Below are 22,191 nucleotides of genomic sequence, written 5' to 3'. Positions count from 1 at the left end.
CTACTCCTATATGATAATTATTTCAATTGTATTGATACAAAGCAAGGGTCCAACTAAAGTAATGTTATACTTCGTTTGTGCAATTTGTAGTTTTGATAGTACCTAGTTTATTATTTGCATTTAAGGCTGTAGTAATAGCCTATTTCCCTTTTCTGACCTCAGTAGTAACAGCCAAGATTGGTGACAAAATTACTATAGCAGGACTAATAAAATATTTCTTATATTATTCAAATATGTATCTATAGCTTTCCTTATTTTTATTTTTTTATTTTTTTTGGTATACCCATGCCTTCTACACCAGTGTGTTTTTGTGTTCACTTGTTTACAAAAAGATTACATAAGAATGATAACATTACTAAACTGATAAGATGTAGGCCTAATTTTTTATGATTAATGGTTCTTCATTATTATCAATTAATTTGACCAACGTTCTAAAGCATTGCTAGAGGAAACAACTGTTAATTAATCTGAAGTTTATAATTTATGATAACCTTGGATAAAGTAGAGGTTGTGTAGCAAAACTATTTTCAGTTGAGTCAGTAGACTATAAAGCAACATTCAAAGCATGCAACATGCAACTCCAAGTTCTTATGTTGTCTTGAGCTATCAGCCTATAATTTAAAGGCTATTTTAATAATATGCAGACAACTTTGGGAGACAGAATAAAACGCAAGAATAGATTTGTAAATATTTATTTAACCAGCAATCACATTTTAAAAGCTTAATATCAGTAATTCATGATAAACGAACAGTTCTTTATCATAGAATGTCAGCAACAACTAATCTGGGAGAAATTTGGAGAAATATGCCTTTATTGTCTTCCAACGCCTCCTACAGGATCAGGTATGTAATAGTTCAGGTAAACTCAGAGTAGTCTACTGAGAAACACATGCTACAAAACGATGAATTATTTATAAAAAAAAATATTTGAGTAGTTTAAGCTTAACTTCGTTCAACTTTATTACCAGGCTGTTTGAAATAAATAATCCATAAAATAAAAAGCGATCTGAGGCGCTCACGCTAATAATTTCTGTTCCATTCGCTTTATTGGTCGCCCCGCCCACGCAATGGTCTCGTGAATATTCATGGTAGCTCCACCCATTGGAATCAAATATTTCAGGAACCGAATATATTGTACCTGTTTTGTGCGATTTTTTTGTATTATGGTTTAATGTTTTAGCTAGACATACAGTACAGTTTACTTTTAACCATCACAATATTGAGCCTGCATTCTGATTTGGAACGAAGGGAATCTCGAATGTTAAACTTTACAGTGTTGAACAACGCAGTATGACTGCACTAATTCTTTGCTGTGCGTGTAAAGGACGTCAGTCATTTTAGAAACAAAGCATTCTGAAACTGAAAGCGAACAGACATCATTTTTGAGCCTCTTTTAGGGCAACTTCGAAGGGTCGAAGCGAAGGGTGCTTCTCATTTCTTGTACATCCACCTTCATTTCCTCGCTTCCTAACTTCACCACTTCAAATATGCTTGAGTTTCCTTTTACCATAACTGATGTGTGCGTTAATGAATGTTTATATTGGTCTGGCACTGTCTGTTCGTAGTGCTGTGTCAGAGGAATTACATCGCTTGGAAGCAGCTGGGATGATAAAACGCATCGATGCCTCTGCATGGGTGTCAGTCACCAATTGTTACACCAAAAAAGTCGGGTAAAATGAAGATGCGTGTTGGCCTTAGAGCCAAATAAAACAGTGATTGTGGACTCTTTTCCATTGCCACACATGGGTGAACTACACTCTGCTCTAAATAGTTATACTGTTTTCTTTAGAAATGTCAGATTAGAAAGACATTCTGTAGTATTTTTTACATTTTCACACCTCATTACCCAAATCAATGATCAGTTTGTTGTCCAGACTGAGGTGTGTGTCAGATCAGCTGTATTTGTGTTTGTTACTGAGGCTGACTTCTGTCATTGTAAAGCTCACCAAAAATCGGACCACTAGAGGTCGTTGCATAGGCTACTACAGATGACATATCCAGGCAACAGTGAAATAACCAGAGCAAAAGCAGAAAATTGCCAAGCACTTTCTTCAGCATCTGTACAGTGACTTAGGTGACTCAGTGAGTTAGGTTTGTACAGTAATATTAATGTGTAGAAAGCCAATTCAAAAAAGGTTCCCTCTTGAATATCTAATATGTTTCAAATTTTGAATAAAATAAAATATGAAACAAACAATTAAAAAATAAATAAAGATTACAATACTGCTTTCCATGATCATTAGCCAAGAATATTTTTATTGCTCCTTTTTATGTTTTTACATTCTGCACTAATAATATGAGAACGTTCTTGAGAAAAAGATTTTTTTTTATTATTACAATAAAAAATGAATAACATGAAAGAATAATATATACACACAAACATTACATACCTACACCACCAAATAAATGAATACATTGGCATAGTGTAAATGGATCATAGTAGCTATTCATTTCTCTAAATAGTTTTTTCCACTTTTAGGTCTATAGAAAGGTACGACAGCATGACAATACCATACGTGCAACAGTGGCTTACAGTAAATCATAGTGAACTAGTGAATTATAATGGAAATTGTAGGTAACAGTGAAATATGTTTTTTTTTGGAATATACCACTTTGTGTCATAGCATTCACGTCAATTTCATTGCTGTGTCCACACTTTCTGCGGAAGCGGAAAATAAAAAGTATTGTTTAATGAGTGTTCAGTATATGCAATGGTTTTCTTTATCCAGTTCTGTAAATTAAAAAATAACTTAATAACAAGAAGTACTTACCAGAAGCAGTAGAATAGCCACTTTTATCTGAATCTAAACACCAAAAGGAAGACGAAAGGAATTATTGATTTGCTGTTTAGAAAACATAACTGTAATATATACAATTTTGGATGCGCGAAAGTTGTTCTAATTCATATATTTGGTGAACTATTCTTTAAGTTTCTATTCTAGACTCTTTAGACCTCTTTTTCTGTTCTTGTCGTACCTGCACGTCGTCTTTTCCATGCAGTTATCAAAGCTGCCACTCCAAACACCATCATCAGAGCCAAAACCGTCAGAACTGAAGGAAACACTGATAAATGGTTCCCCGTGATCATACTCTGAAACATGAACCACAGACTGAGAGTTTGACTTCAATTGTTTTTGTTTTGATTGTTAGATTGTGTTTTCTGTAAGAGCTCATTACCCAAAGTGACGTGCAGTTTGTTGTCCAGACTGAGGTGTGTGGCAGAGCAGCTGTATTTGTGTTTGTCTGCACTGATCTCCAGACTCTTCCTCATCTGGTACGTCCCGTCACCATTGGGCAGCAGATCTCCTCCAGTGATCTCATGATCAGATACAGGCTGTCCATCTCTGAACAGGGTCAGGTTGATGTGACGAGGGTAAAATCCTGTTGCCAAACAACTCACACGAAACCCTCCAGAATCTGAGTTTGCTTTCTGAATCAGTCTGACTCACGGTTTCACTGGGGTAAAAAAGGTAACAGAAAGATATTATTTCAATATATACTGGTCTGAAAAATGCTAAATGTAAATCATAACTTTTTTTTTAAACTTAGCTGCGAGTCAGTCATCATACCTTTTCTATTGATTTGATTTCTCCTTTTTTCAAGGTAACCCTTGAGTGTTTTGATGCAGAATGGCTGGTAAAGACTTTCATGACGCCTCATGCTAAATTCAAGAATAATATTGAGCACTTGGGTCGAGACGTCTAAATGACCCTTGTATGTGAAGTTCTTGTCAACATATCGCAACTCATCTGTGGTGGAGCCACTGACACCATCTCGTGTGATCATTTGTCCCGGTTCACCATCATCTCTCAGTTCACACACAACCAACCTCTGAAGGGCAATAACACCTTTAATGAAGAGATAAAGCTTTAAGGTAGTGTCAATAAAAAAAAAAAAATCCATTACATGCTCAACCAAACAACAACATCATAATAATAATTTAAAGTATAGAATATTTCTATTAAAACCTACTCTTCTATAATACATACCATCAGATTTGTTAAAAATTTTGGTTGCTATTGCCCATTTTTCCATAAAAGAGGACTGTATGTAGTCAATTATGGTGATGAGAACATTTGAATTGAAAACATCATCTTCAGTTGTTGTATTTCCTCTTGGAATGAGAGTCTTCGTCTCTCCATTATAGTACATAATTCTGATATCATCCAACATCCCTACATAGCTAAATTCAGGAAATGGCGTTTGTCCTTTAATGTACGTTGCAAGCACCCACAAAGAGTGAGAGCCTGTGGAAAATAACAGGAAATTGTAAACAACAACTAAAAGAATTGATATGTTTTTAGAATTGTTAGCAAATGTTTGATGTATTTAAATTTAAATTCTAAGTGTTGCATTGAATAAATTAAAACCAGTCAGTGACAATTCTCTCAGTTCTCTCGCTCAAGACTCATTGTGGACAGCAAGCCAGAGCAGTTTAAATATTTACAGAAACATCTTTATAGAACCAGCTGTTTTTGTGCAACCAGGAAATTTAGATGCTAAATACGCTGACTCTCGAGAGTCAAAAAGGTGTTAAAAGAACCATTTAAAGGTGTACTGGTGTTTCATAACATGTACTTTTATTTCAGATTTGAAGAAACAAATAGCACATTCATTAAACAGGCCAAAAAATCTCTTAACTCCATCTTAAAATAACACCAAACTTTGAAAGTCTAGAGTAATCAGTTTGTTTTTTATTTACAATTCCGTTTAATGTTCTTTTCAGGCTTACAATGATAAACTGAAAGAACATGGTTGTTCTATTTAGCTGTATATTGATGAACAACTCAGTATGCAAGTACACTTAAAACTTGTAGAAGCAAGCAGTGAGGTTTGATTGAGGAGACGTGTCCAAAGAAGATTCTACGAGCTAGCAAAATTTAATTAAAGTTTACAAAAATTGGTTTTATTGAATTCTTTTGAAATCTTACCTTTTGGAGCAGCAATTGGAAGCAAAAGCAGAAAAAGCAGAAAACTTTTGTCCATATTTCTGACACACTCACAACTTTGAAAATAAACTTGTTCCACCCTTGGTTAGTGAGTGTTTTGACTCAACTTTATAGCTTTTAATATTTAGCTAGCAAAAAAAATTAAAAAAATGCATGTCTGTTAGGCAATCTTTGCACCACAAACAGGTTTTGTCTTTCGCATCGTTTATCTTTTGCATCATGTCTATCACATCTTGCAGACTCATTTTAATTTGTAGATCCTACCTGCTCGTCTCCTGTATTTATATATGACGGCTCCAGTCCCAAACACCAACAGCAGAGCCGAAACTATCAGCACTGGGAGAATCAGTGATTTAAATGGTTCACCAGGATCAAATTCTGAAACAAACATGTTAAAACTGTCAGATTAGAAAGACAGTTCTGTAGTATATTTTACATTTTCACACCTCATTACCTAAAGTGACGTGGAGTTTGTTGTCCAGACTGAGGTGTGTGGCAGAGCAGCTGTATTTGTGTTTGTCTTTGTGAGACTTTTCATATGAAACAAAAATGAACCTCTCAAATTATGTCAATTTTATTACGAAATTCAAACAATAAATCACATTTTGGCGCTTGACGTGACAGATCACTGTCGCCTCAGTTCAAGCGGTACGTGAACCGATCATCTCTACTCTTATTACTACTAGTTAATAGTAAATAAACACGAATGAACAATAGGTATGTTGAAAGATACAGTACAACTTACCGATGCCTCGTACATAATATCGATTAATCAGTGTTTTTCACCCGTGGAAATGGCCAATAAAACAACTGGGTTGATATGTCACATAACATTTAGGCCTACCTCAGGAAAGCTATTTAATGACCATAGCACGTTAGTTGGCTAGAAAAAAATTGCTATAGAGAGGAGTAGCCTATTTTGTTAAATTTTGCATCAATGCTATATTTTCTAAATGTCATAATCATTTGTTAACAAACAAGTATTCTTTACTTCAATGAGCTCATTGTTTCTGCTTTAAATTATTACATTGTTTAAATGAATATATTTTTAGCTGTGACTTTGTATATGTACATTTCTGAAATACTTAACTTAGACAGTTTCCTCTGATAACAGATCACTCTAAATTATAATATGGACTCATGCACTTTCTGTAAAGCTGCTTTGAAATGATGTGTATTGTGAAAAGTGCTATACAAATAAATGTGAATTGAATTGAATTAAATAGCCTATCATGTGCACTATATTAACATATTATATTTTTACTTATATCATTAAAATATTATTACGATGTTATTATAATAAAAACGCATTATATTTATATTTGAGTTGCTATTTTTAACCTTTATCTATTAACATGTATCTCCTAATATCTAAATGAATTGATATTGAATCAAGATTGGAATAAAATCACAAGAATTTAATTGAATTGAAATAGTGAAATTTGTACATTTTAAATCAAGCAATAATAAAAACAGTGGCCTACCAGTCATTGTACCATGTTGAAACATGTTGTCACTAAAATGGAACTTAATAAAAATCTGTTTAGTTACCAAATGTTTTGACAATCAAAATACACTTATCGTGATGCAAATATATTTTTTTTGCATCGAAACCAGTCACTGTATCATTCACACAAAAAAAGTTTTGTGTGTGTATACAGTGGGGAGAACAAGTATTTGATACACTGCCGATTTTGCAGGTTTTCCCACTTACAAAGCATGTAGAGGTCTGTAATTTTTATCCTAGGTACATTTCAACTGTGAGTGACGGAATCTAAAACAAAAATCCAGAAAATCACATTGTATGATTTTTAAGTAATTAATTTGCATTTTAGTGCATTCACTCATCTGTGTAACTTCCTCTTCTGCTTCATGTGTTGATTTTGAGTCAGTGCTTTCTTCAGATGCTGAAAATGAAATCAAATTTTGATTAGTCAACAGAATGTGCGAATGAAAACTAATACATTATTCAATTATAAAATAAAAATAATATTTATAGCATCCAGTAATCAACTGTGATTGTAAACCATACATTTTACTCTTAACTGCACTCTGATGTGATAATAATACAAAAATAATATTTAAAACAAATTACTCACTCGAAGCAGAGGAATAATCACCTTTAGATGATGCTAGAATATGAAAGGAAGTTAAAAAGCATTAATAAAAATTCCTTGAGGATATATCTAGGGCTGCGTCTGAAATCGCATACTCTCTTGAGTTTGTATACTTATTTTGAACAAGTTATTACTTTACAACCATTAAAAAGTATGTTCTATAGTATGAGTGTATGTATTATGAATGTAATCTGGATGTACACATCCATGTTTATTATGAAGAATATCAGATGTCAAAACACACTCCAGCATCTTATTTCATGATTCACTGACCTCATGACTCCCAAGATCAGTGCTTTAAAAGATTATGATATTTGTCTCAATGAACTTACCTGGGGCCTATACCATGAAGCCGGTTTAGGTGGCTAGCCAGCTATGTTTCAGTTTAGTTTCCACCAACCCTGGGTTTTAGGTACTATGAAAGTAGCTTGGCTTTAATCGGTGTTCGTTGCCATGGTATCTTACGCTGCACGGCTAACCTGCTCCGGGGCAGGTTATGTTCTGGATTCAAGATTGCAGACTGAAGTTTGACCAATCAGCTGAGAGCAAAGAAACATATAGGTGACGTAACTTATTCCCAGTGTCTGTTGCAATGACTTCACCTTTTCTTCCAAATCCTGTGACATCTCAGCGCAAATTGTTAGACGAGCACTTCGTAAAGAAAGAGTTTTTAGCATGACAAAATCCCCTTGCCTTTCCTGATAGTTATTGTATGAAAGATACAGATTTTCCGCGGAAAGAATGTCTTATCTTTGCGAACTTCTTGAGCCGCACATAAAGAATTTAACACGTCGAATTCATGCACTTACTGTACGGCAAATATTGCATTGGATTTTTTTTTTTTTTTTTTTTTTTTGCAAATGGTACATTCTTGCACGGTGGGTGACACACAGAAGCTAGGGGAAAACACGGTTTTTCAAACCATTCGCAAAGTCGCTCTGCAGGAGTACTTGAATAGTTTCATTAGTGTTCCCCGGACATTTATCGACCATGTCCATAAAAGAGGGCTTTTATAAAATTGCCGGTAAGATATATTGATTGGGTGACATCACATGAACACTTTTTTTTTTTTAAAGCAAATTTCACAAATGTAGGCTACTATACAATACATGTTAAGCAGGCACGTGCACACATAGACATCAAAGGGGGCTTGAGCACCTGCCCTTTTTATTACTGGAGAGAAAGTGCCCTTTTTTCTGGAGTGCTTTTTTTCTATTTTTGAAAAATAATATATAAGAATCATTTAAAATCTTTATTATTATTCTGTTAATCTTATGATAGGATTCCCTAGAGTCATTGCAACATGTATGCAGTCTATTGCTCCAATCTCCACTGCTCTAGGGGAACATGAGGCAGATTATGTTAATAGGAAGTCCTATCACAGCCTTAATGTTCAGGTAGAGATGTGAATATGTGAGATGATTATTTTCTGTGAGATGAAACTAAATTAATAGTAACATTAACAGATATAACAATGATCTACTAAACATTTCATCTGCAGACGACTTGTGGTGGTCATGAACGTATGATCACAAGTTTGTATGCCAAATGGTCTGGCTCCAGTGCTTGACTCACAAATTTCTGTGAGTCTTTGTTGTGTCAGCGCTTTGAGGAAAGCAAGTTAAATTTGGTACAGTACAAAACACTTAATTTGAACTGAGATAGAAAAACCTACAATAACCCCCTATCATGACCCTCAGACAGAGCCACAGCACCATTTCAATGTGGCCCTCAGTAAAACCAGAGTGAAGATAGAGATGACCTTTGGCCTCCTAAAGGTACGTTTCAACTGTGTTCGGCGCTTCAGAGTCACCAGAGCGGACCACCCAGCTGGTGCAGATGTAGATGCAATCACCATACAATATTACACTTAATAAAGCACATTGAAACTGCAGATAGGTCTCAAACTGTTTTATTGGTTTTGTGGGATGGGAGGGAGAAAGAGAGCAAGACAAAGTTGCATTAATAAATATTCATACTAAAGTGTTACTTGGTTAAATAAGTTTGCATATATGAGATCAGTTTTATCGAGCAGTTTGATCTCCATTTTTTTTTTTGGGAGCCTCCTCAGCTCAGTCCAGCTCCTTTAGTGAACAGTCTAGTTCAAGTCTCCTTTTGTACAGGGCCCTGACTGAGTCTGTTTCCACCTGAAACATCATTCCACCACAAACATGATCATTACAAGTTTTCTGGAGGCTCAAATCACAAAAAGTTCCTTGACTTCCTACAAACACAGGACTGTGTAAATCCTTACACATTTCTTCTGAAGGCCATTGAGGTAGAGGCCTCAGTTTCTGGGGCAGGTTGTGAAAAATCCTACAATAAAAGAGATGTGTAAGGGCCAGTCCCTTTTTTATGCCACACATTCAAATGTTTGCCACAATAAAAAACCCAGTGCATTCACATCAGCAACTGTCTCAGAACACACAGACAGTGTCTTCATTTCCTCCACCCTAATAAATAAATAAATCGGCCAATGTAAAGCATAACTGTTGTAAAGCAGGTTATGTTTGGTGTTCTGTCTGCTGCATACTGACCTCTGTGTGGGAGACTGTGTGTGTGTGTGTGTGTGTGTGTGTGTGTGTGCTGGCTTCAACAGAGACACTGTATTTCCCTCTACTGCAGAACATACAGTCAGCCATATTTAAAACTTAAAGTAGTAATGTATTGCACACGTACCCAGTGTTACTTGCTTAGAGGAGCCAGCACCAGGGTCAGATTGTACAGCACCTGTAATCCCATCCATAATCGGCCGCCCCTTATTGCCTACTCAGAGCCAACTCCTCCAGTAGTGTATTCTGGTTTTCTGAATTTAACTCTTTATTTCTGTTTGCTGCAAACAAGTGTTTGTGATAAAATGTTCACAAAAGTAATAAAAGGTTGTGGTAAATACTCACCACTTTGAATTATATTTTAAATTTTTCTTTATCTGCTGCCAAGAACATTTGGAGTTGGGGTTGCATCTAAAAATCAATGAATATTAATCTTTCTTAGTACACGCACATTTTTATATATTATAATAATAGGCTATAGGCTATTACACGTATAGGCTACACATACATATATACATAATTTTACATAAATATAGAACGTATTTGTTTAACTTACACATTAACAATCAGCAATCTTTCTCCAACAGTCTTCTCTTGCTTTGGCACAGAGACCGTATTGTTTCGAGCTTGAAATACATATTTAAATTCATCGTAATTATGAATGACTATCTCTTGCTCCTCCGCGGAAAAATATATCGCTCTCGCTCTACCCGCGATTGGCTGTTCAGTGTCGACGTCACTCTTTTATGTGCACGCGCGCGTGGAGTAATCATAGCTTAAAGATCAAAGCCTGAGTTGACAGAGAAAGTTGATGAGCTGCATCATGGTACCAATAAAGCCTGATTGCCTCGGTTTGATTTTGTCAACTCAAAACTAACCCTGTAACCCCGAGTTTGTTCAGTTACCTTCATGGTACAGGCCCCTGCTGTTTTGTTATGAAATTTTCCTGCAAGTCTATCCAAAATAAAAGTACGCAATCTTTTCTTTATGAGTTGACTTGTGATCAACCTCCTCATCTTCATTTGTTGTATTTCCTCTTGGAACGTAGCTGTCCGTCTCTGAATCAAAGTATCCAACTGTAATGTCATCCAACATATATAAAACATTAAATGCAGGGAATGGCGTCTCTCCTTCAATGTAAGTTGTCAGCACCGACAAGGAGTGAGAACCTGTGAGAAAAGGTAAAAAAAAATCTTTTTCTTTTCAGAATCTGAGACAAAGGCAGAATGTTGAGATCCTACAACAAAAACAAAGAAATAAGATTGTGTAAATGTGTAAAATAAAAGGGTTGTAAAAAATTAAAATACATAAGACCTTCACAAATTCTATGAAATCCTACCTGTAAAAACAGCCGATGGAAATGACAGCACACAGAGGAAACCCCAATAATTTCATGTTGTTTCGTTAAAACATGTCTTTCTCTATACAGACACTTTCAGTGTGTGTCAGGTAACAAGGTTTGTAACAAGTTAAACAAGTTGTGTTTCCTGGAACAACCGTAACATGAGAGTTATGTCAGTTTTTTTAAGGTTACACATTGTTTCACTTTTAAAGAATAGCAATGTACAATGGTGTTAAATCACAATTTTATTTAAATCTCAGATATACACTTTAAGCACAGAGGGATAATTGTGGAAGAAGCATTAAAGTAACTGAGAAAATACACAGTCAATTTTAATAGCAAAGTGTAAAACATAAATAATCATAAATAATGTTAAGATGTTTCTCTTTGTTTAAAATGTCGATATTTTTGCTTGTCAAATTGCGTACAATTGTACATCAAGACATTCCTTTCTCACTTATAATAAAATTATACATTTCACCATGGCTAAATATAACTCATCTAATTCACCATAATTCAGCAGCTGCTTCAAGAATATAAATTTTTAATTGGGATAAGAAATTATACAGGTGTCGTCATCACCAATGGCTTAATGTGGCTTTGTTTTGTTTTTGTGATGTTTCCACATTGTATTCATCATCCTGTAAAGTCGCTGTCTGTTTCAGATTGGATGTGAGCTGAATCACTGGTCGCTCTGGCAGTGTGTGATCTGGACATACATCGAGGCTGTTCTCGTTGCCAAAAATCATTAGGATATTAAGTAACAAAGATATTTTGTAAATTTCCTATCGTAAATATATATATAAACAAAATCTTTTTGTGAGTGAATGCAGCAAATCATGAACATAAATGGACAACTTTAAATGTGATTTTCTCAATGTTTTGATTTTTTTGCACCTTCAGATTCCAGATTTTCAAATATTTTGTATCTCGGACAAATATTGTCCAATTCTAACAAACCATACATCAATGTTTTTGTGGTCCAGGGTCTTATATATATATATATATATATATATATATATATATATATATATATATATATATACTGTATATATATATATATATATATACAGTGCCCTCCACAATTAATGGCACCCCTGGTAAATCTGATCAAAACTGGCTGTAAAAAATAAATCTGCATCGTTTAACCTTTTGATCTTTCATTCAAAAAATTTGCAAAATTCTAACCTTTCATTGAAGTAAAAGAATTGAATGTGGGGGGGAAATCACATTATGAAATAAATGTTTTTCTCCAAAACACGCTGGCCACAATTATTGGCACCCTTTTATTACATACTTTTTGCAATCTCCTTTTGACAAGATACCAGCTCTGAGTCTTCTCCTATAATGCCTGATGAGTTTGGAGAACACCTGACAAGAGATCAGAGACCATTCCTCCATACAGAATCTCTCCAGATCCTTCAGATTCCCAGATCCATGTTTGTGCTTCTTCTCTTCAGTTCAGCCCACTCATCAGGTCAGGGGACTGGGACGGTCATGGCAGAAGCTTCATTTTGTGCTCCGCAACAAATTTTTGTGTTGATTTTGATGTTTGTTTTGGATTGTTGTCCTGATGGAAGATCCAACCACGGCCCATTATAAGATTTCTAGCAGAAGGTGTCAGGTTTTGATTTTTTATCTGTTGATATTTGATAGAATCCACGATGCCATGTATCTGAACAAGAAAGCAGAAAAATATGCCCACAACATTAAAGATCCAACGGTATATTAAATTGTACACATGGGGTACTTTTTATCCTTGTGTTCACCAAACCCATCTAGTGTGTTTGCTGCCAAAAAGCAATTTTTTTAGTCTCATCTGACCACAGAACCCTGTGCCGTTTGAAGTTCCAGTCATGTCTGACAATTAAATTTGCTGGAGTTTGTTTCTGGAGGAGCGAGGAGGATTTTTCTTGAAACCCTCCCAAACAACATGTGGGGATGTAGGTTTTTTTTTTTTTTTGGCTTTCTGACCCCAAGACTCAACTAATCTCTGCAATTCTCCATCTGTGATCCTTGAAGAGTCTTTGGCCACTCAAACTTTCATCCTCGCCGTGCATTAAGACAGTATAGACACACGTCCTCTTCCTGGCAGATTTGTAACATCTTTAGTTAATTGGAACTTCTTAATTATTGCCCTGATGGTCAAAATGGGGATTTTCAATTCTTTAGCTATTGTCTTACAGCCACTTTCTATTTTGTGAAGTTCAACAATCTTTTGCTGCACATCAGAACTATATTCTGTGGTTTTACTCATTGTGATGGATGATTAAGGGGATTTGGCCTTTGTGTTTCCTCATATTTAAACTCCTGTGAAACACGAAGTCATAGCTGGACAATTTCATGTTCCTAGTCACCCTGGTGTGCTAAAAAAAGGTAAATATTAATGGGAATATACTTCAGAGATATTTTAGAGATATTTTAATATATATTTTTTTTTACTCGTAAAAAATTCTAGGGGTGCCAATAATTGTGGCCAACGTGTTTTGGAGAAAACATTTATTTCATAATGTGATTTCCCCCCACTTTCAATTCTTTTACTTCAATGAAAGGTTAGAATTTTGCACATTTTTTGAATGAAAGATCAAAAGGATAAATGATGCAGATTTATTTTTTACAGCCATTTTTGATCATATTTACCAGGGGTGCCATTAATTGTGGAGGGCACTGTATACATACATATATATATATATATGACTAACATTAATATTTGCAATACAATATATTGGCAATCCAATTGTTTTTATATTAGAAGCCTTCCTGGTATCATTCATCACAAAGATGTGAGGTCTCCTGTTGTGTTTTATGTGTTGATGTTGTTTCCAAACTTTCTTCAGATGCTGAAAACAAAATTTATTTTAATTTTAATTACAGAGCAGAAGTGAGCATTTTATGAGATAAATAAAATAAAATAAATTTAACACCAAATACTCACTTGAAGGAGCAGAATAATCACTTTTAGATGAAGCTATAACATCAAAAAAGAATTATTAATGGCAATAAAGTATTGTATCATAAATAAATACATATTTTGTTTTCTAATGCATCACATCTAGACTAAATGGATCATTGTTATTTTGTAGATCCTACCTGTTCTACCTGTTCTACCTGCTCGTCTCCTCCTGTATTTATATATGACGGCTCCAGTCCCAAACACCAACAGCAGAGCCAAAACTATCAGCACTGGGAGAATCACTGATTTAAATGGTTCACCAGGATCAAATTCTAAAAACAAACAAGTTAAAAATGTCACAAACACATTAGAAAGACAGGTCTGTAGTATTTTTTTTCTTTTTTTTCACACCTCATTACCTAAAGTGACGTGCAGTTTGTTGTCCAGACTGAGGTGTGTGGCAGAGCAGCTGTATTTGTGTTTGTCTGCACTGATCTCCAGACTCTTCCTCATCTGGTACGTCCCGTCACCATTGGGCAGCAGATCTCCTCCAGTGATCTCATGATCAGATACAGGCTGTCCATCTCTGAACAGGGTCAGGTTGATGTGACGAGGGTAAAATCCTGTTGCCAAACAACTCACACGAAACCCTCCAGAATCTGAGTTTGCTTTCTGAATTAATTTTACTCTGGGTTTTACTATACAAGAAAGGGAAAGAAAAAAGGAAATAAATGCATATCAGTGAATTTTACACCATTCAAAGATGACTGTCCAGAAGAAATCCTGTTTAATTTTTGCTTTGTTAAACTTAGAACACAGGACTTAAAAATATAAGCACTGTTAATTCAAATATTTCTATATTCACATATTTTTATATTATATAATCTTATAAGCTAATTCTGCGTGATTTTAATACGTACTTATCCTTTTAACTTGATTTCCTCTTTTTTTTAGGTACTTTCTCAGAGTTTTTATGCAAGCTGGGTAGTACAAATGCTCATGGCGCAACATGGACAGTTCCAGACGTGGTTTGAGCTCTTGCTGTGTGATATAAGAAGCTCCATTGAAAGTAAAATTGCCATCAAGATAACTCATCTCATCTGTGGTGAATCCCTTGGAAGAACTCCTGGTGATCATTTGTCCTGGCTTGTCATTGTCCAGAAGTTCACACAGAACCATCTTTTGCTGAACCTTGAGACCTGCAGGGTGAGGCAAATGAGAACAGTGGGATATTCCCAAAAAATGTGAGCTTACCGAGCTGCACTATAGTACTGATATGACAGCAGTGTTCAACACAGTGTTTGTGGTTTTGTATTTCAAACAATATTTGAGATCATCTTTACTTACTGTCTGTAAGGTTACCACCATCCAGTACAATCCATCTCTCCACAAAATCATCATACATATATTTACTTATGATGCGAATATTTTGTGGGTCAATCACATCATCTTCATTTGTAGTATTTCCTCTTGGAACATATGTCCATGTCTCTGAGTTAAGTTGTCCTACTACAATGTCATCCAACATCAATGTGTAACTAAATTCAGGAAATAGTGTTTTTCCTTTAATGTATGTTGAATGCAAACACAAAGAATGAGAACCTGTGGAAAAATAACAGTGTTTAATGGATATTTCCAACTATTGAAATCAGTATGCTCCAATAATTCAAATACTATGTAAATACCAGATTTAAAGCAAAAATAAGAAAGATAGAATGAAAAGAAATATTTAATGCCCTGTAATCCACTTAAGAAATTTGATTTAGAAACATGTTTACGTGTATTTCAGAAGTTGGGTACGGAGCCTCAAGACAGGACAGGACATACCGGGGCAGATTTTTTCACTGCTGACTTGCATATAAATAATAAACTATTCAAAGAAATAAAAACCTAATATTCGCCTACATTCATGGTGAAATAGGCTACAAGTGGGGAAAATCGTTCAGCTGCGTTTAGTTCATCGTTTATTATGTAATTTTTTTTACATAAGCCTACGTGTGAATTCAGGCACATTACAAGTTGACAAACTAACCTTTACGTAGCTCTTGATTGAAATCTTACCTTTGGAAGTAACTGCTGGAGCTGACAGGATCAGAATTATAGCAAGCAGGATCAGAATTATAGCCATGTCTTGGATATTTAATGCATATATTTTGATCCTCAAATCCGTAAGTGAAATATACTGTATCTGTCTCGACTGACTGTTTATTTACAGGCAGACCTGCAATAGAGCTCCTCCCTTTTCAGGAACACACAAGAGAAGGTGATAATTCAGTGAGACATCCTGGGGTGCGTTTCCCGAAAGCATCGTTAGCCAACTATGGTCGCAAGTTCCGTCGTTATCAGCATAGTTCAACGATTTGGTGTTTCCCGAAACCATCGTTCCAACTAACGTTCGCAAACAGCATCGCAAACTTGTGTGGTGGGAACGACAGCTCTCGAGCTGTGGTTAGAAGCATAGTTTCTAGTTTACATGAGATGTAGACTGAATAAATCCTTATCTTTAGCAAAATAAGCAAGCTGACATTCAGTACAACCCGTGTTATTTATTTAGAATACATACAAATGTAATTTACGTCTTTTAGTTTGTCAAGAGATTTAAAGCAACGTTTTTGAAGACTGCGCATGTGCGAACGCTCTACTATGTAAGAACGAGACAAATATTGAGTCTGGTAATAAAGCAAAATAACTGAGAAAAATTTGAAATGGTCTTCAGATGCCATGTCTGTAGCTTATATGACAAAATCTAGCGTTAATTCGATCTCAAACAGATTAATTAAAATAAGTATTAGTCCACCACGTGCGAGACGGTTTCGGGAAACAGTCGTGTCTAGCTGATTTCTCCCATCGATGCATCGTACTATGGTAGTTAAGCAGCGAGCTATATAGTTGTACTTGTACGGGAAACGCACCCCTGATCGTTAGACCAGTAGTGGCAAATCTGGCAACAAGTGAACTGTTTCTGTGTTTAATAGCCTAAAGTAATCAATCATTAATTCAAATGAAACCAGTCACTGTATTCACACAAAAAGTTTTGTGTGTATATATATATATATATATATATATATATTAATATATATATATATATGTATATGTGTGTGTGTGTGTGTGTGTGTATATATATATATGTGTGTGTGTGTGTGTGTGTATATATATATATATATGTGTGTGTGTGTGTGTGATTATAATTAATATAGGCCTATAATTTTTTTTATAAACTTTTATCATGTTAATATAGCTAATCATTTGTTTCAAATCATAAGTGTTATGGGTGCTGAAAGAAAGAAAAGATAAAAATCACATAAACTTCTAAATGCATGGGCTCATTTTGACTTAAAATGCTGATCAATTATTTTATGATGTGAAAATAAAACAATAGACAATAAAACAATTCTTTAGACAGTAACGTGTGGTCAAACGTCATAAGCAAAAGTAAAAAATATATTAAAAATAAATAAACATTCCTAAAATAAAATGTATATTATTAATAAAATACTCACTAGAAGCATAATCACGGTTTGAAGCTATAAAATAAAAGTAAAATATGTAATATTGCATCATGAATTAAAATACCTTTTGTATTTATGTGAATCATCAGATCTATTCTATATAGACTCACTGAATGATTTAACATTCATTTCAGTTTTGGCCTCCAGTCCCATTACCCAGTGACGTCTAGTTTGTTGTCCATGATGACTGAGGTGTGTGGCCGGTCTTATAAATATGCATCCACTATTAATGGACTATTTGTAGCAATACAAAACAACTGAGCAAAGAATGTGGAATGTAAGTGAATAGCAATGAACAGATATAGTTGATATGTGTAAAACCAAGACAACACTCAAGTTATAAACTATACCATTGTCACAAATGAGACTCCCGCGGTTCCTCCTGCTCACCACCAGAGGGAACCCTCTCCTGAATATTAAACCATTTGAACTACATTTCCCACATACTGGCACTGATTACTTTGCACCTGATCTTCTTCCCGTGTTTTGTCTTCCTGTGGATTACTTTTGGACTGTCTATTCAAACCTTGATTCTTACTGCCTGCCCTGGACTATATTCTATACTGGACTGATTTATGTAAGTTTGCTGCCTGCCCTGACCTTATGCCTGTTTCTGGATTACGAGTTGCCTTATCTCTACTGTTGTGTTTGCTGGTGATTGACCCTGATTGTACGACCAAGATTATAATAAAACTGCAAATGGATCCTCACTCTCCTGAAGCATCTTTACAACCATATTACAAACATGTAACAAATGTAGTTTGAGTGACTGAATGGAGCTCATGGCGTGAACGCTAGGTATCAGCTGATAGCAAAGTGTAAAACATTGTAAATAATTTTAAGAGAAATATGTGAAACATATAACGTTTTTTAAAAACATATAACGAAACATATAAAATTTTAACGAATTAAAAAAAATCTTTTCTTTTCAATATTAGAAACTGTAACACTTAAGACAAAGATGAGTAATAAATGAAGATAACTGTCCAACATTCACAGCCTTCAGTGATTCAACACAACACATGGAAAACAACTTTCCTTCTACTTCACACTTCAGAGATGCACAATCCTATATGGTAAGGAGGCTTTTCTTTACACTGATACTGAATGTTTATTTAATAATGACTAAGAGTTTTATTTGTTTGTTGCACAGTGATTTAATTGTGTGCTGAATTCCCTTTTTCTTCTTTTAACAGTTTCCCTGCACAACAACACATGATGCTACATACAGCCATCAGTTTTATCAATGAAGAACACAGAGAGGATATGCCAAAAACAAGACTTTATTTGTTTGTTGCATTAATTAATTGTAATTATTTATCAGATAACATATTTTTCTATTGATTACATTTGTATATATTGCTTATTTATTGTCTTTTTCAATTAAATGCTTTAAAATATATGGAAAAATTGCATTTTCTTTGTTTTTTCCTCATACATTTTTGAAAACCATATTCAAACTCTGCTATAATAAAATCGTTTTAGTGAGCACAAATACAAAAAATGACTTAATTAAATAATAACCTTGGGAACAACTGGTTAAAATTCACTGCAAAAAGAAACAATGAATTCATTGGCTACTACACTGAAAAAAGGGTGTATAGTTTTACTTTGAAACCATTTCTATTCAGAAATTTCTAGTAAATGTCACCAATAATACAAAGAAAAAGCAAGTAACACACTGAATTAAACATTAGTAGAAAACTGAAATAGTATTTTCTTGTAAAATGTATAACAATAATCTTTTTACATTGTATGGTGAAATACTTTTGGGATTTTAATGAATGACATAAATGTCTAAAATGATTTTCTTTACAGAAGCAATGAGATGCAGGCAATGCTATGAGCATCTGTATAAAATGTTAAAAAAGATTTGTTTGTCATCACAAGATTGTATATGTACTGAATTATTACTGTTACTATTTTTACTTTTTACAATAATCCAATCATCTTAATTTAACAATTGGAAGAGGTTCTTAGTTCATTCATTTACTTAATGCTTCACTCATCTGTGTAACTTCCTCTTGTGCTTCATGTGTTGATTTTGAGTCAGTGCTTTCTTCAGATGCTGAAAATGAAATAAAATGTTGATTAGTCAACAGAATGTGCGAATGAAAACTAATACATTATTAAATTATAAAATAAATATAATATTTATAGCATCCAGTAATCAACTGTGATTGTAAACAATACATTTTACTCTTTACTGCACTCTGATGTGATAATAATACAAAAATAATATTTAAAACAAATTACTCACTCGAAGCAGAGGAATAATCACCTTTAGATGATGCTAGAATATGAAAGAAAGTTAAAAAGCATTAATAAAAATTCCTTGAGGATATATCTAGGGCTGCGTCTGAAATCGCATACTCTCTTGAGATTGTATACTTATTTTGAACAAGTTATTACTTTGCAACCATTAAAAAAGTATGTTCTATATAGTATGAGTGTAGTATGAATGTAATCTGGATCATGTGACCTGCCAGCGTCAGTTGAGTTGTTTCACTGCATGCCATTCACAAATTCTCTACTGTGGCCTGCCCTCATGGGATAGTAAAGTGTCCATTATATGTGCACTTCAGAATCTTGCCGGGAGTAATAGGTCATCCGGGTACTTTTTGCCTACTCTTTTATTTTGCACATACTTCTTTTGTCACATACTGTTTTTCGCCACTACTGTATAGTAAGGAAATGTGCGACTTCGGATGCAGTCTAGGTATTTTTCATTCCTTCCAGAGTAGATCCTACCTGCTCGTCTCCTCCTGTATTTATATATGACGGCTCCGGTCCCAAACACCAACAGCAGAGCCAAAACTATCAGCACTGAGGGAATCACTGATTTAAATGGTTCACCAGGATCAAATTCTAAAAACAAACACATTAAAAAGGACACAAACAAATGACAAACACTACTGGGAGATTTTATTATTTTCTCAAACCCAATTCGTTACCTAAAGTGACGTGGAGTTTGTTGTCCAGACTGAGGTGTGTGGCAGAGCAGCTGTATTTGTGTTTGTCTGCACTGATCTCCAGACTCTTCCTCATCTGGTACGTCCCGTCACCATTGGGCAGCAGATCTCCTCCAGTGATCTCATGATCAGATACAGGCTGTCCATCTCTGAACAGGGTCAGGTTGATGTGACGAGGGTAAAATCCTGTTGCCAAACAACTCACACAAAACCCTCCAGAATCTGTGTTTGCTTTCTTGATCAGTCTGACTCGCGGTTTCACTGCAGAAAACATGAATCATGAATATGAGAATACATTCATTTATGAAGCAGTTTTTAGCATTCAGTAGACCTACAATTATGGCACTTAAAAAAATAAAAAAATGCAGCACTCTTTCTACATTTTCTCAACTCGTAGATAATGTTGATTAACATTTTGTGAAGATTAAGCATCTGTTCACTCATAGAAAAAGAAACAAGAGAGACTGAATGTTTTTAAGCTCATTTTCAGGCTATCTTTTTGTGTGCCTTTCCTTTTATCTGTGACTCAAAAACCACACAAAATGTAATTGCTTTTATGGGCTGGCAGTGCATATACAGTAAATGCAGGGGAGAAAACAGTGAAATACCTTTCCTCTTCCCTTGAGTTCCTCTCTTTTTAATGTAACTCCTGAGATTTGTTGTGCAGCGTGGGTAGATTATATTTACATGGTGCAATTTGTATATCTCCAGAACTATAGTTGATAGTTTTTCTATGCCTTTATATGTCAATATGTCATCAAAAAAACGAATTTCTTCTGTAGTGGAGCCATTAAAAGCAAACTTAGTGATCATTTGCCCGGGTTTGTCATTGTCCAACACTTCACACAGACCCAGCATCTGAAAAACTACAGGACCTGTTTAGATCGAGAAGGGTATCAGATGTCAAAACACACTCCAGCATCTTATTTCATGACTCACTGACCTCATGACTCCCAAGATCAGTGCTTTAAAAGATTATGATATTTGTCTCAATGAACTTACCTGCTGTTTTGTTATAAAATTTTCCTGCAAGTCTATCCAAAATAAAAGGACGGATATATTCCTTTATGCTATGACTTAGGTGATCAACTTCCTCATCTTCATTTGTTGTATTTCCTCTTGGAACGTAGCTGTCCGTCTCTGAATCAAAGTATCCAACTGTAATGTCATCCAACATATATGAAACACTAAATGCAGGGAATGGCGTCTCTCCTTCAATGTAAGTTGCTAGCATCCACCAGGAGTGAGAACCTGTGAGAAAAGCTATAAAAAAAATCATTTTCAGAGTCTGAGACAAAGGCAGTATGTTGAGATCCTACAACAAAAAAATAAGCTTGTGTAAATGTGTACAATAAAAGGGTTGTAAAAAATTAAAATACATAAGAACTTGGTTCTGAACAGAACAGAATCTGGTTCAAATGCAAATTCTATGAAATCATACCTGTAAAAACAGCCGATGGAAATGACAGCACACAGAGGAAACCCAATAATTTCATGTTGTTTCGTTAAAACATGTCTTTCTCTATACAGACACTTTCAGTATGTGTCAGGTAAGGTTTGTAACAAGTTAAACAAGTTGTGTTTCCTGGAACAACCTTAACATGAGAGTTATGTCACTTTTTTTAAGGTTACACATAGTTTCACTTTTAAAGAATAGCAATGTACAATGTTGTTAAATCACAATTTTATTTAAATCTCAGATATATACTTTTAGCACAGAGGGATAATTGTGGAAGAAGCATTAAAGTAACTGAGAAAATACACAGTCATTTTTAATAGCAAAGTGTAAAACATAATAAATAATCTTAAGATAAATAGTTGCTTTATGAATACTCCACTCTTCAGCGATTTAACAAA

At 34.7% G+C, this 22,191-nt stretch overlaps 2 protein-coding genes, 2 long non-coding RNA genes and 1 pseudogene across 6 annotated transcripts; 1 reads left to right on the top strand and 4 right to left on the bottom strand.

The window, feature by feature from the left end:
- Positions 1-2,933: 2,933 nt before the first annotated feature.
- Positions 2,934-3,876, bottom strand: LOC311282805 (major histocompatibility complex class I-related gene protein-like; annotated as a pseudogene). Its single transcript, XR_014630348.1, has 3 exons — positions 3,570-3,876; positions 3,178-3,456; positions 2,934-3,091 (listed from the first exon to the last, which is right to left on the bottom strand). The product of XR_014630348.1 is annotated as a major histocompatibility complex class I-related gene protein-like (transcript).
- Positions 3,877-6,703: 2,827 nt separating this feature from the next.
- LOC311282804 (class I histocompatibility antigen, Gogo-B*0101 alpha chain-like) lies at positions 6,704-16,710 on the bottom strand (the record flags this gene model as incomplete). Its single annotated transcript, XM_084396812.1, has 8 exons — positions 15,915-16,710; positions 15,201-15,455; positions 14,774-15,052; positions 14,273-14,551; positions 14,069-14,185; positions 7,049-7,081; positions 6,794-6,856; positions 6,704-6,723 (listed from the first exon to the last, which is right to left on the bottom strand). Exons 1-8 carry the CDS (start codon positions 15,979-15,981, stop codon positions 6,704-6,706), a joined length of 1,113 nt encoding a protein of 370 aa, XP_084252938.1. The 5' UTR covers positions 15,982-16,710.
- Positions 8,964-11,062, bottom strand: LOC311283268. The gene is made up of 5 exons (XR_014626041.1): positions 10,958-11,062; positions 10,175-10,787; positions 9,964-10,029; positions 9,746-9,899; positions 8,964-9,382 (listed from the first exon to the last, which is right to left on the bottom strand). It is a non-coding gene; the product is annotated as an uncharacterized lncRNA (long non-coding RNA).
- Positions 16,711-17,871: 1,161 nt separating the features above from the next.
- Positions 17,872-18,641, top strand: LOC311282660. 2 transcript variants are annotated; one of them, XR_014625970.1, is made up of 3 exons: positions 17,872-17,939; positions 18,301-18,438; positions 18,559-18,622. It is a non-coding gene; the product is annotated as an uncharacterized lncRNA (long non-coding RNA). The 2 variants fall into 2 exon arrangements; XR_014625969.1 differs by having other exon boundaries at positions 17,897-17,939; positions 18,362-18,438; positions 18,559-18,641.
- A 705-nt stretch (positions 18,642-19,346) lies between these two features.
- On the bottom strand, positions 19,347-21,879 carry LOC311282656 (major histocompatibility complex class I-related gene protein-like). The gene is made up of 7 exons (XM_084396565.1): positions 21,776-21,879; positions 21,337-21,597; positions 20,943-21,209; positions 20,317-20,595; positions 20,114-20,230; positions 19,623-19,655; positions 19,347-19,430 (listed from the first exon to the last, which is right to left on the bottom strand). Exons 1-7 carry the CDS (start codon positions 21,828-21,830, stop codon positions 19,348-19,350), a joined length of 1,095 nt encoding a protein of 364 aa, XP_084252691.1. The 5' UTR covers positions 21,831-21,879; the 3' UTR covers position 19,347.
- Positions 21,880-22,191: the final 312 nt, after the last annotated feature.

Source organism: Rutilus rutilus, assembly GCF_951802725.1.
Source record: "Rutilus rutilus genome assembly, chromosome: 23".
Lineage (NCBI taxonomy): Eukaryota > Metazoa > Chordata > Actinopteri > Cypriniformes > Leuciscidae > Rutilus > Rutilus rutilus.
This window is presented reverse-complemented; position numbering and strand designations above follow the sequence as displayed.